Genomic DNA, 13437 nt, shown 5'->3' with positions numbered 1-13437 from the left:
TGGCTCTGTATTCTGCTGTTGAGGCTGAGAAGCCTAACTGCCCTCCATGGTGGTATTTTCTTAGGGGAATAAACAAACTTGGGAAAAGCAGTGAATTTCCATCTTAGACTTGCCAGGACAGATGCTTTTACGTTCCATTCCAAAGATGTAAATGGCAAGAGAGAGGGCAGCTGTTGCTGTAGCTTTTGCAATATCCCAAGGGATCCCGAGGTGGTACAAAGGGCCTGTCCTGACTCTTGCTGCTATTAAAAACAAAATCCAGTTTCTCACAGGAGTTAGACAAGTAGCTGCAGCATGAGCTGCACAAAACATTGATAAGAAATACTTCTCCACAGCTGCAACTAATACATGCCCTGGAGATAACTGTTACTCCTATACTTTAGCATTAGAAAGGGAAAGCAGGAAGCAAGTGTCCTGCAGGGAGGTGATCTTTCATGGCAACAAGGGAGACTGATACCCACTTACACAGCAAGGATGCAGAAAACAATTAATTTGCAGGAGACCGGTCAGTATCACTGACATTAAACCGCATTTGAACACAGCTAGTTGTAGTTAAATACCATTCTTCCCAAGCAACACCTCCTCTCCACTGACCACAGAGGAGTTAGACTGATGCTAGAAACACTGCTAGCCTGTGGATCCCTGTCTTCTGAGGTGAACTGCACACCCTCCATTAACACAGAGAAAATAATGGCCCTCTCTCTTAGGCTCCTCACTATTCCATAAAGCTTACTGGTGGAAAGAGTGGCAACAGCCAAACTGCCCCAGTGTTCAGAAGGATTTTAACAAGTTAGAGGTCTCTGGTATCCCCTGGATTAGTTTTGATCTCCTGTATGGAAGATGAAAGATCCATTATTTGTTGTTTTGCTTGAAATATACTAGTCAACAATTAGACCATTCAGAACTGGGGCTTCAGGGTCAAGCCACAAACAAGAAAACTACATTTCTGGGAAAGGTCAGGAAATTCTACAATGGACAAGGCTGTACAAAAGGCAGACGCTCAAGTGAGCAAAGTGAACAAATTGTTTTGGAATGCAGTTCCAGTTAAACTAATTTAGAATATAATGGAAACTTTAATAGCAATTCATTGAAAGAGAACCACACCGCACTTGTTTTTCCAAATTAATTCCATCAGACTTCCTTCACTAAAAATACTCTTTTTCAAAATTAAAAGCAGAAACACTTCGTATGTTCCTTCAGAGCAGTGGAAGAGGCAGCATGAAAATGCTTTCTTTGATCCCAAATTCTCTTGTGAGCAATTCCTGAGTTTTGAAGGTCTCCACTGTGAAGCTGCTAAACAAATCTAAATAGTTGGAATAACTACAGCCCCAGAGAAATAACAGTCCAACCCATGGAAAAGTAAGATTATCTCAGAAGCAAGATCAACTGACATGCTTCCAAAAGAGCATCTTGTTCTGAACATGGGCTTAGAAGTTTTCTTCACATACTACACTAGAAGAATCCTTTGATCAATTTTGACCTTTTGTATAGTACAGGCCACAAAAGAGTTTAAATGTGATCATGTTCTTGAAACTGAATTTTTGAAATATCTAAACTTGATCTTACTACTCATCCATTTCACATAGTTTGCTAATTACTTTCTCTGTTAAAATATAAGCTGTTTTTAAGGTTCAAGTACATTTGTTTTGCACTTACTGATGGCTGTCCCTATCTCCTAGATTCAAGAACTCCTGTTACCCCAATTTTTTCCAGTGTAGATTTGTCTAACTCAGTCTCATTTCACCTCTCTGCCGTCCAAAATCCTTGAACCGTAGTGACATCTTTATAAATCCTAACTCTTGCCCGTCTCTAACCCCTGTCCAAATTGCCAATATTCTCCGTAAACTGTTGAAAAAGTGATGTAGACAACATTGATGGAGGACAAATCTGGAAACAGCATAGTCATCATACCCCTCAGCCACATTAATTCCATGCATTCACACACAGAATCTCTAATACATATGACATTGTACCACAGCATTTTACCAGATATTTGTCATTTGACAAAACAAACATCAGTCTGGGAAAAAACCCCACAAAACAACCAAAACCCCAGACCAACAACCCCTGAGCATAGCTCAGTAGGGAAGTCAGCAAGCAAGCATTCATTATACATTGTTAAGGCCTCATTAATTTCAGTAAAACATGCCAGTGTGAGACTTTCAAAGAATCTTCTACGTATTGGTCAAACTCAGTTGGCACGGTTTCAGATGATACTGAAACTCATCACCCAACAAATGTCCAAGTCCTACATGGAAACAACTTTTGCTACAGTCTGCTTTGTCAGCTAAAATAATGCCACGCTTAACATGCAAAAATATTAAAACAAATACTCCAACTAAATGAACTCCGAACCTTAACACTAACAGCAATAGTGTACTTTAAAAGCAATTAGGTGCACATTCAGGATCAACCAGGCTTTTGTATCATTGAATGCTATTTTTCTGAATGTTTAAAGAACCAACCAACACCCCAAAAACTCAACCAATAAGCTTCTCTTCTACCAGTTAAGACAATTTATTGTTGTGTGGAAAAAACAAATAAAGAAAAACCAATTCAGAATCTGGTAGAAACCAATCCACTCTGGCAGAAATCAAGAATTTCTACGTATTTTATTCCAAGTTTACCTTGTTAAAGCTAAATCCTACTATCTAGAATAAACTTTTCATTCCATGTGACAGCAACAGCCTGAACGCCTTCTAGCTACATTTTCACTGAAATACAAAACAAAACTGTTCAGACTGGGCTCACATACAGCTACTGCTGGCACGATACCAACATTCAGCAATAACAATTGCAAAAATGCCCAATTATGAAAATGCTTTAACTCTAAGAACTTCCAATACTGCACTGAGGAAGCCATGTATACCGTCAACGAAAAAAAAAAATCTCCAGTAATCAAATTATATTTCTGCTTTTATTTAAATAACTTCAAAAATACTTATAGCCAATATTTACATATTCAATCCAATTACTCTTCAAATCCTCCTGGTTAATACAGAACACACTCTTTCAGTAATTATCAGAAGTTCTTACAATGAAGCATTGTACTTTTGGAAAAGCAATTAGGCATCTGCTGAACATTTAACCAGCATTCCCAAATGCACAAGAGAACACTGCTCCTGGTGGTATTCCTCCATCTCCCCCTAAGGCAGCAGCTTTTTCGGAACATGAACTGCTTTCCCAATATTGAAACCACCTAGTAATAGGTAAAAGGACATTCTAGAAATATGCCAAATTGGATCACTGATTTAAAAAACTGAAGATGGAATCTGTAATAAAGGTTTAATTCAAGTCACATCATTTTTCAGTTTTCTGAGAACATTAGCACTGTAAAAATCTTCCTATCCAAGGTAGTATCCAGATGGCTTTTGCAGATAAATTCACTTTTCTTCTTTCAAATCACACATAACTAATGCATAAAATGCTTTAAATTCAAACCTTTTTTTCCTCTTCTTGCAAACACTGCTAGGCCTTCTGTGCTCATTTCTCAAACAGCCATGTCTTCTGAATTAAGACAGTCTTTTATTCTGTTGCTCGACAGAGCCAGTATGATCTGCATTTTCTGGTAAATACACGCCCATGCTCTGTAAAATGTTAGAGGTGGGGCCTGCCAGTCCAGATTGAGCACTATAGGATTCAAGCAAGTTAGCTACTAGGTTCATATCCACATCAACTGGTGTCAATTCAGTATCTTCAGCTCCAGAATCATGGCCAGTACTTTCGCATTTAGCTGCTTTAACAGAACTTGCCTATAGTGAGGATAAAGAGAAAGTTTATCAAATTGTATAAACATTAAAAACAAAACACCCAACTACAAAAAAACAACAAACAAACCCCAAAAAGAGAAATGACACAAGGAAACAGTTCTGCAGCCAACAAAGTTTAGTACATTCCACAGTCTTGATAGACAGGAATTTAGTCACCAAATGCTCATGCCAGTTAAAAATTATCACTTGCCATTATACAGAATAAGTTCCAAGAGAAAGACGGAAAGGGTTACTGAGGCAGAGCTCAGCTTCCTATGGGAGCTGAAGAACTACAGGAACACAAGAAGTCAAGCTGCTGCTGTCTGCTTACTACTAAACCAGAGTAAACCAGGGAAATTAAACTAAGTTTTGGAAACAATGCGCAAGTTAAAACTTAGATATTTTGCTTAAAAAAAAAACAAACAAAAAAAACCATGGCGCAACTTCAGCACATTTTTCTTAGACACGGGATTACATTTTTTTTTTAGTAATTAGCTTACACATGATCAGAAAACAGAAGTTTCTGCTCACATTACTCAGAATGACCACTTTTAGTGTATTTCCTACTAAAGCTCTCAAAATTATTACGCTACAAACTAAAACTCAAAGCAAACTTACCCCTTTCTTTTGGGTGGTGAAACTTTTACCAACATTGGTATGTGCGAGTTCACAGTCCATCTCATTCATGTATGATTTGAGACTGCCTATAAGTTCACTAGGTGATACATCCTGGTCAGGCCTTTGATTTTCAGCATTGAAGTCTTCATCATCTTCATCTGAGAAATCAAACTCCTCCTCTTCATCCAGATCATCAGAATCCAGCTCTTCTGAATCTGCCCCTATGTTAGTACAGACACCAAGCAAATCAGCACAGTGCCCATGGATGATGAGAAGACCCAGGGAAGGTGAGTAACCATGAGATAATTTGATAAAAACAAAAGAATAATAAAGCAAATCTCACCTAAAATTCTGTCTAACGCTTTTGTGAAAGAATCTACGTCAAAGGTAACATGGGAATCATCAGATGACCTGAAATATAAAAATACTTTAAGTGAAGTTTTTATGCTTGCATAAGCCCCACTTAGGCATAAGCCATATGGCATACTGATTTCTCTTGAGCCTAGATTAAAGTTGCAATATTTGAACCAATGGTCTTGGAAGTGCTTACAAGTCTGAGGCCTCTCTGAGTCAGAAATAAAAGAGCAAGTGGAAGAATTCCAAGGGAATAAAAGCAAAATAAAACCAACAGCTTTAATCATCTGTCATGATCAAACAAATACTGCACTGAAGACAACCAAAACAAGCATGCCTGAATCCTTCTGGAATGAAGGACTGGAACCTTAGATAAAGATTTAAAATGCTGAGGATATCTTGAGGTTTCCTGCCTAGAAAGAATACCAAAAAGCTTCATTCTGATCTCTTTCAAGGCTCAGTGACTTGGGCGGGTTTGTTGCTTGTGGGGCTTTTTTCTTTAAATAACTGAAAAAAAAGTACATAACTTAGACATTAATTAAACACAAATTAGTTAAACACTAACACTAATTAAAAAAGTTCTAACACCAATTAAGAAGGATCCAACAGCTAAAAGTAGACCCTTATACAGTTGCTACAGCTTACACAGCATTATTTACTCAGTATTAAATCTATTAACAAGAACCTACACAATTCACTACTGACACTTTGGTTTTTCAAATTAAAGACTTGCTCACACAACATTCACACAAACTTTCTGAAGTGCAACAATTAATCTACTGGCATTCTGCTGTTGTCCAAATAGTTAAGTATCTTCAGTTAGCACTTTTCTTCTACTATTAGCAACGATAGGGATCCACACTGATTCTTTTTTCCTGTTTCCAGGTGTACATTATGTACTTCAGTAATGCAAAAACAGGCTCAGCACAGCTGAAATAGCACAACTTCCAGCATTTTTACCTGTACCAGTGTCTGAGTGGTCACCAAGTCAGTTTAAAAGCATCTATATATTCACTACTAACTTGGGTTTGTTTCGGGCCTCTGCTAAGTAGAATTCTCTGCATTACAGAATCAACAAAAAAGCTGCAGCAGAATGCAAACACATTCTACACCAGACACCAAACTTAAAAGTACTACTACCATGGCATTTCTGCTCCTTCATGAGTTGAGACTTTAGATACAAAAGCCTTCATACTTTCAGCAACTGTTTCCAAGTCATATTTCTGCTCTTCCTCATTTGAGGACTGAAGGGACTCACTTCCTGCTTCCTTCAGCATCTGATCTAGATCATCTGGTGTAAGCTCCAGCCAACTGTCATCTGAAAGAAAATAGGACATTATATATTATTCTGCACAAGTCTGTTAATCCACAAAGCCAAATCCAGGTAGTTGAAAGTACTGCTAACGTTTGATAGCTTATTTCTGCACTACTACATTTTCACAATGATACCAGATAACACAGGGTACAAGGCAGTGAGAGGCTGAGCAGAAGAGAGTTCAGATTTCATTTTACTACTTTGAAACTCCATTTTACATGCAGCTTAAACTAGCAGATCTTGTTCTAGTCACATTTCAACTGCGATCATTAACACTAAATGTGGATTTCTGTGCATCATTCAGAAATGTAGACACTGGCAACAACTACATTTCTGTCAAATGACTGAAAAAGAAATCTGTTATAGAAAGTTTATGCTGGCCTTACATTGGCCATCAGAATAGACAAGACAGTAATTAACTTTGTATTGTCAGTATTGGAATTGGATTATTATTATAAAATGCTTAAATACTTTCCATGTGGTAGACAGTTGACACAAAGTACTTGGTCTGGTGTAAGTGTGCATGGTGTTACTGAACTAGTGGTATCAAACCAGAAACTGGATTATATATCTTGACAATTCACAACTCCAAGCTTTGTGGCTTATACAATGAAATGGTTGCCTCAATCTTAAATGACAGGCCATGGGTAGCAGTCACAGGATAGGAAACAAACTAAGTAGATATGAAGACTGGTACACTGCTGTGAACATCCACCCTCTCCCCCTCCAAATAATCATTTGTGATTGGAATAGTGATACTCCCATTATGCTCACCATCCTCTGGAGGAAGACAAGCTGCTTCTCTCTCCAGTTCCTTCAAATCAATGGTTGTTGTCTGTAGCAATGTCAGGATTTCATCACCTGGGTTCACTTCAACGCAGCTAGAAGAAAAAAAAAAAATCAGTTTACCGAAATGGATTTTTACTAGCGTTACAGTGCCAATGGCATCACACACTCAAATTCGCCATTATTCCTTCTGTGCAGATACATCAAAAGATAAGTGAACCTGTGGGAAGTACCAGAGTAGTGCACAAATAGTGTTAGCCAAAACAAGACATAGTAAATTACTATGTCACTGTTGATGGTTCCAAAGCCTATTTCTTATGTTTCCCTTGTTCTTTGTATTTATTTTATCTTGGTAAACATTAGGATTGCCAAACAGCACAGACTAGAAATTCAAGCAACTAACAGTCAAGATATTATGAGCTGGCAAACCCTCAGATATTTTTATGAATTATTTTTTGGATTTGATCTTTTGGAGAAATATACAGCCAGCTGCCCGTCTTGACTAAAGGAAACAGATTACTCCATACTTATTATTCACTGGGATTGCTTATCAATGAAACTATTAAACACTTTGTATAGCCAACCACCCAAATGATGCTTTTCAGTCACTTCTTAACCCACTTGGAATAGCTTAGCATTTTACAAAACCAAGATAAATAGTTACTCAAGCAATAACTTCTACTAGTAGAGAGTATTCTAAAGGAACTAATATCCATACGCCCTAGCCACATGTCAAGTGTGCAATGAAGAAAAGAGCTCAGGCTATTTGTAATGAGTATTAAAAAAGTATTTGTGTATGATTACGCATGATTTTCAAGTAGCTCTTACATTTCTGGCTTGGCAACAGATTGCTGGAAGTAATCTTCTGCCATATGCAACAGTTCTGAGTACTTAGCAGATCCTTCCATTTGTCCCTGTTTAATGCAAGTCACAAGTATGAATCAAAAAAATTCTCCCTCCTCTTGCTTTTCACAAGGAAGCTTCATAACAATGACAATTCGTCACACAGAAATTTAGTGCTGAGAAAATCAAGCAAGTAATACAGCTTTGCCATGTATACTTGGAACAGAATATAGGGAATGGGTAATAAAGTATTTTCACAAATACAACTGAAGTCTTATGCTGCAATATCATATGGTATACACTAAAAACAATCAAAGACTACTATGATTCCCACTGGAGGGCAGATTTACCATGCCCATGTTACAACTGTACGGGAATGGTGAATAAATCTGTTGTTGTTTAGGAATTACCCACAGAACTGGCATTGCAGTACTGTAAGACTGTTGCTCTTTTCCTATACTTAAAAGATATTAACCTAAACACACTGATAGAATTGTCAAATTTTATAACCTTCAAATAAGTAGTCAATTTATGTTAAATTTATAGATGTTTAACATGTAGTCAAAGGCATCTTTAAACCAAAATAAAACCAACCATTAACAAAAAAATACACTTATAAGCTCCCAAATGGGACTATGGATGTTAAGTATAGACCTTTAAGAATATTTAATTCTAGAGGTAGAACAGTGAAAATATGTATAATGACAGACAAACATATTGTGGGGTTTCCTTTATTCAAGTATCTACCCCTTCTTTAGATGAACAAATTCATCCCCAAATCCTTATTACAAAAAGAAATTCATTAATTTTGAAGGGGAACAAGCTGCACAAACCTCTGTTAAAGTCATTCATTCATTTTCCATAGAGAGAAGCATTAAATTTCTTTCCTTGCTGTAACTACTAACACAAGTTCAAAAGCTAAACCATGTTTTTCCCAGAATGTTTAAAAGACACACAGAACTTCACCTTGAAATAATTCTTCTCCTTGAGGCTGCTGAGGAATCGCTCCCACAGAGGACCACTCAACATATTTCTCTTAGAATCAGGAGATACTTTATTGCACTTGGAGCACAAAATTTCAAAGCCATGAGCCTGCATAAGAGATGCAAAAAAAGGTTCTCAAGATGTGACAAATTTAAGTGCACCTTTAAATGACTGCATAAAAACCTGACTATCATTGCATTCCTGATGCTGACATTTCAGAAGCAGATGCCACTCCCAATTACATGTCAGGTAGTAGTATTTGTTTTGGAAGTTGGAATCTGTCTTTCTGCAGCAATAATGGATCATTTTAATTTTGCAAAGTTTCTCTACATCGGCAAAGCAACATAGAAGACGGACTTATAGTCCACATGCTACTCCTTACATACGCATGAAGGCTTTACCTGTATTTATAATCTAGGGAAGTATAAGAGTGCTCTGTTCTATAAAAGAAAACCCTATGATTCTGTACTTCTAGAAAAATGGTAGCTGTGATTTTGCTCACATTTTTCTGTATAAGCAGTCAACATACAAGCAAAGAGTCATTTCTTAGGCACAGGTAACCAAGCAAACTAAAGACTAAGCACAAAACACATGGAAAAATAATTACCAGTTTCATGCCCAGTTCATAGGCTTTGAATTGAGGGTGAGATGGGAGGGGCAGCGTGTATCCACTGCGTCTATCTGGAACAAACTTCTGCTGCACCAGTTGTGCATATAAACACTTTGTGAAAGTAACCTGAAAAAGCCAGAGCAAAGGAAAAACACTCAGCACAGTGTAACTATGTTGTGTACAAGCATCAGCTTCCCACCACTCTAATTTTGCTTTAGAGCACACATATTACAGATGATACCTGAGGTTGTAGTCAAAATACATCTTAGACGCATACACCTAAGATTGTTGCTTTTCAGATTTCACAAAGTATATTCCAAGTTGACATATCTGAGTAGACTTCATACAGTCTAAATACATCAGAAGTACTGTAATAAACTGACAAAACCAAAGCTGAGTTTTCAACAGTCTAGAAGTCTAGAATTTGACTGCAACTCTTATTTTCAGGAGTCTAGGGGTATTACTCTGTAATCCAAACTTATCTGATATGACACTGCTTGGACAATGCTCATAAAGCACTTCATAAAATAGCTTTCACAAAGCTGTGTAAGTACAGCTGAGAAAGTGAAAAGCCTTGGAATAAACAGCAGCTGTAGGAGCAACTCCCTGTGTTGGCTGGCAGTGCTGTCAAATTGCTCTGATCACAGAACTAGGTCAATTTACTTAGCACACATCTCAGCAGAGGAACTACCAGCAGTAATCTCTGATTTCAGAAACACTTATCTCATGATCAGCCATGTCAATCTGAAGGCAGAAAAGCCATTAGTGTCATGAAGTAGAAATTCAGGTCTAGTGCCAAAAGAAAAATAATCAGAAAATGCGCTATTTTAAAAATGAAATTTACATATTTATATCACTTGACCACAGAACTTCTGTCAGCTACAGAACCTAATTAAATGACAAGTTGCATTAGAAGAATCACTTACTATGGTCATCACACGCTCCTCTGGACGGAAAGTCTTAAAGGAGCGACATGCTCGTAAATCCACAGGATCTCGCAGGTAAAAGGCCTGGACTGCTGCAGCCACCAAGGAAGGGCGCTGCCTCAGCACTGCCACAATGCCTGCTGGAAGGTAGCAGTGGGCTTGGTGAAATGAGGCCTGAATTTTCTCAGGATACCTGTATCATACAATAACACCACAGTGTAGTAAGTGCATTGCAAGCCCAAACCACTACTTTATTAATTATTATTCCCTTTTTTTGCTTTAATATTAATCTGTATTATGGGCCAAGTGCCAGAACATCATTCTAAACTAAATTTAAAGCTCAGCTAACCTAACACCTGGAATATCTGCTTGTATATATACATATATTCAAATATAAATTATCTAATTAAATTTAATTCCCACAGCAGTGAAATGAATCACTGTGAACTTGACTACATGTCCATCTATACAGTAGCTTTCACTGCACCAAGTGCAGAAGTCACCTGGCTCACACTGACAAATCCTTGCAAAAAGATAACATACAATGCTGAACACAACTGTGGCAAGCTGACACTCTGAAAAGTGTTCTAGTTCCACATTTTAGTTTGCAATCTGCCTCCCTCCCGCAAAGGCTCCTAAAGGCTCACAGAACTTTTCAGATTATTCAGTACAAGAAGGATGTGAAGGAAGAAATAACTCTTGTAATTGTCAGATGTGGCGTCATAGCAGTGAACCACTTTCAAAGCCCCCAGATCACAGCATAGTCTACAGGACAGTGGTCCCCCTCTTTAGAAGAATGCCACCAAAAAAACTCCAGCTGGTGGCTTCTGTTGAATCTAACAGAAAAATATTTAATACAAGAAAGGATGCCAGACAGCCCAGAATCAAAACTTACTGTTGCAGAAGACCAAAATAAAACACCCACATACCCACTGATGCGTTTATACACTGCTGTTCTAATGGGTTCTGCAGCCAGGAACTCCTCCGAATTGTTGGATAACAGTGTTAACGCCTGCGAGATTGTCAGATTGGCAGCAGATGGGTCGCATTCCTTCTCTTGACTCTCTGACAGTGGAATGATGTGTAGTTCTCCTTTGTAAAAGAACACCTGGCAGATAGTAACACTGTCATCAGACAGAGTAAGAACAATCACACACTAAACAATGGATAAATTAAATTAATATATGAATGCAATTGTTTAAACACAATACATTTTATTATTTCAGGAGCTACATATGAACTCTGTTGGATCCTGATCCCAAGAACTGAATTGTCAACTCCCTCACTCTCCCCATTCCATTAAATGGAAGAAAAATATGGTCCTGATAGTCCAGCTCCAGGCTTGCAACTCATTTTTGCTTTGTATTCCACCCCTTTTCTTTCCAAGAGTCTTCTGGCAGGAAAAAACACAAAACCAAAAAAACCCAAAATCTTTGCTCATGAAAAATTAAGTTCTTCCCATTACAATCCATTGCCAATAAATTCAGTGACATAGCTTCTAGCAATCATCCACAGCAAGGTGATCTGGCTGCAATCTCCAGGTGAAGGAGTCCACTCATGGGGTTATGCCAGTCTGTCTCCCCATAGCGTCAGCAACACTCCAGCATTCCCCATTCTGAGGGCAGCAAAACCTCATGCCTGAGCATTCAGGAATATGGTAGAAAAAACACAAGTGGCTATAGCAGAGCCAGAAAGTTCAGGAGGATCTAAGGGTGCTCCTCAGTGCAGTACCGTAGGTTTGCATTATACTGCCAAATACATTTCATAGTTCCAGTCTTATCCAAGCCTTCCTGGCACTCGAGTAACTTAGGAAATGGAAAGCTGGTCAAACTTACTGATTTTACAGATCAATCAATAGCACAACAGCTTCACTGCCTTCATATCTGCCACTATGAGTAGCAAGCTTTAAAAAGTTCAGTCAGCTCTTCATTATGGGACAACTCTTAAAGAATTAATTATGCACAGTCATAATTAACTAAAGAATTAATTAATAGAGTCAGATCCAGCTGAACAACACAGACTCACAGCCTAGCAGGAAGGTCTGCTGTCTCCATATGAACGTTTGCTGTTCGCATAAAAACGTGTAAGAAATTTCTCTTTCTTTCTTCCATTAACAAACCGATTCTAGAAGCACAACCTGATACCTGCAACGATTTCCAGGTATCCCTACAGCAGTTTCCCATTCACTCTACACAGGATTCTACAAGAGTACACAGGTAAATCAAGTATCAGAGATTTCCAGTGGTTAGGTCTCTCGTTTAACATCCATGGCAAGCATGAAGAAGCTCATTAAAACCAGAATAAAAACAGACTGTCCTGAAAAAAACCCTATGTTGTTAATTAAAACAAGTCTTGAGCCTTGACCAGAAGTTTCTTCACTACTAAGGGCTAGACAGCAGTCTGGATTTTCAGTTGCAGCCAGACCACTTGGTTACATAGAAGAAAACTCCAACTGGTGAAGATCCGTTGTGAGCCACCTGGCAACACGTACGTAAGTTTTACTCACCCTGTTGTCACTGTTCTCAGGAGTCAGCCACTTTGGGAGAAAATCCGCTGCTTCTATCAAGAGAAACTCCCCATCGTTGTCATCGATCCTGGCCAAGCAGAAATTGGTTTCTTACCAGAAAAAAGTCTCACACAGCATAATTAACACACACTCCCAAAGCCATGTCTGCTTTTTATTTTAACGTTAAGACACGACCTCCCGTCAGGAAGACCCTTAGGACCCCCTGCCCCAACCGCCGGGCACCTCACGGGGCCAGCGGCGGCGGTCGGGGCCATTACCTGGCCGCCAGCCCCGGGAACTCCCTGGTGATCTCCCGGACGAGGTAGACGATGAACCACTCATCCTCCACGTTATCTCCGAACAGCGTGGTGCCGCCGAGGTGCGCCGGGATCTCGCCTGGCCAGGGGCGAAGAGAGGCGGCTCAGCGCCCTGCCGGGCTTTCCTCACACATCGCGCTTCCCCGGCTCCCCTCACCCCCTGTTCCCCGAGGCTCACCCCGCGGCGGCACATAGCGCAGACGGAAGGGCTGTTGCTGCCAGATGTAGGAGGCTAGGAGCGGCGCGAATCGCACCGCGACGCCCTCGGCGCAGCGCCGCAGCAGCGCCTCGCCGCCCGACCCCGTGGCCGCGAAGAGGCAGTAACGCACAGCATCCTCCGCCACCGCGGCCTGCCTGCCGGCCTCCATGACAGCAGGCCGAGTTAGACCGCGCCGCGCTGGGCAGGGCGAGGCGCTAACGCGTTGCTCC

General features: G+C 39.5%; 1 protein-coding gene across 1 annotated transcript; it reads right to left on the bottom strand.

The window, feature by feature from the left end:
* Positions 1-2898: 2898 nt before the first annotated feature.
* ECD (ecdysoneless cell cycle regulator) lies at positions 2899-13405 on the bottom strand. The gene is made up of 13 exons (XM_061373814.1): positions 13187-13405; positions 12970-13087; positions 12692-12779; positions 11115-11293; positions 10186-10378; positions 9257-9385; positions 8632-8757; positions 7651-7736; positions 6811-6917; positions 5862-6039; positions 4711-4778; positions 4368-4588; positions 2899-3752 (listed from the first exon to the last, which is right to left on the bottom strand). Exons 1-13 carry the CDS (start codon positions 13374-13376, stop codon positions 3513-3515), a joined length of 1923 nt encoding a protein of 640 aa, XP_061229798.1. The 5' UTR covers positions 13377-13405; the 3' UTR covers positions 2899-3512.
* Positions 13406-13437: the final 32 nt, after the last annotated feature.

This window comes from Neopsephotus bourkii, unplaced genomic scaffold, assembly GCF_033783945.1.
Source record: "Neopsephotus bourkii isolate Nb327-2 ecotype Australia unplaced genomic scaffold, CSIRO-AGI_Nbou_v1 NB_1634, whole genome shotgun sequence".
Classification (NCBI taxonomy): domain Eukaryota; kingdom Metazoa; phylum Chordata; class Aves; order Psittaciformes; family Psittacidae; genus Neopsephotus; species Neopsephotus bourkii.
Note: the sequence above shows the minus strand (reverse complement) of the source record. Positions and strands in the feature narration are given on the sequence as shown.

Bases quoted from the DNA above. Each gene is read 5' to 3' on its own strand.
- ECD (XM_061373814.1), bottom strand. From the start codon at position 13,376: ATGGAGGCCGGCAGGCAGGCCGCGGTGGCGGAGGATGCTGTGCGTTAC. The intron at 12,780-12,969 runs GTAATGGCCCCG...CTGCTTGGCCAG, and splicing joins TTCCCGGGGCTGGCGGCCAG to GATCGATGACAACGATGGGG. The intron at 9,386-10,185 runs GTAAGTGATTCT...TGGCTTTTTCAG, and splicing joins AGGAGCGTGTGATGACCATA to GTTACTTTCACAAAGTGTTT.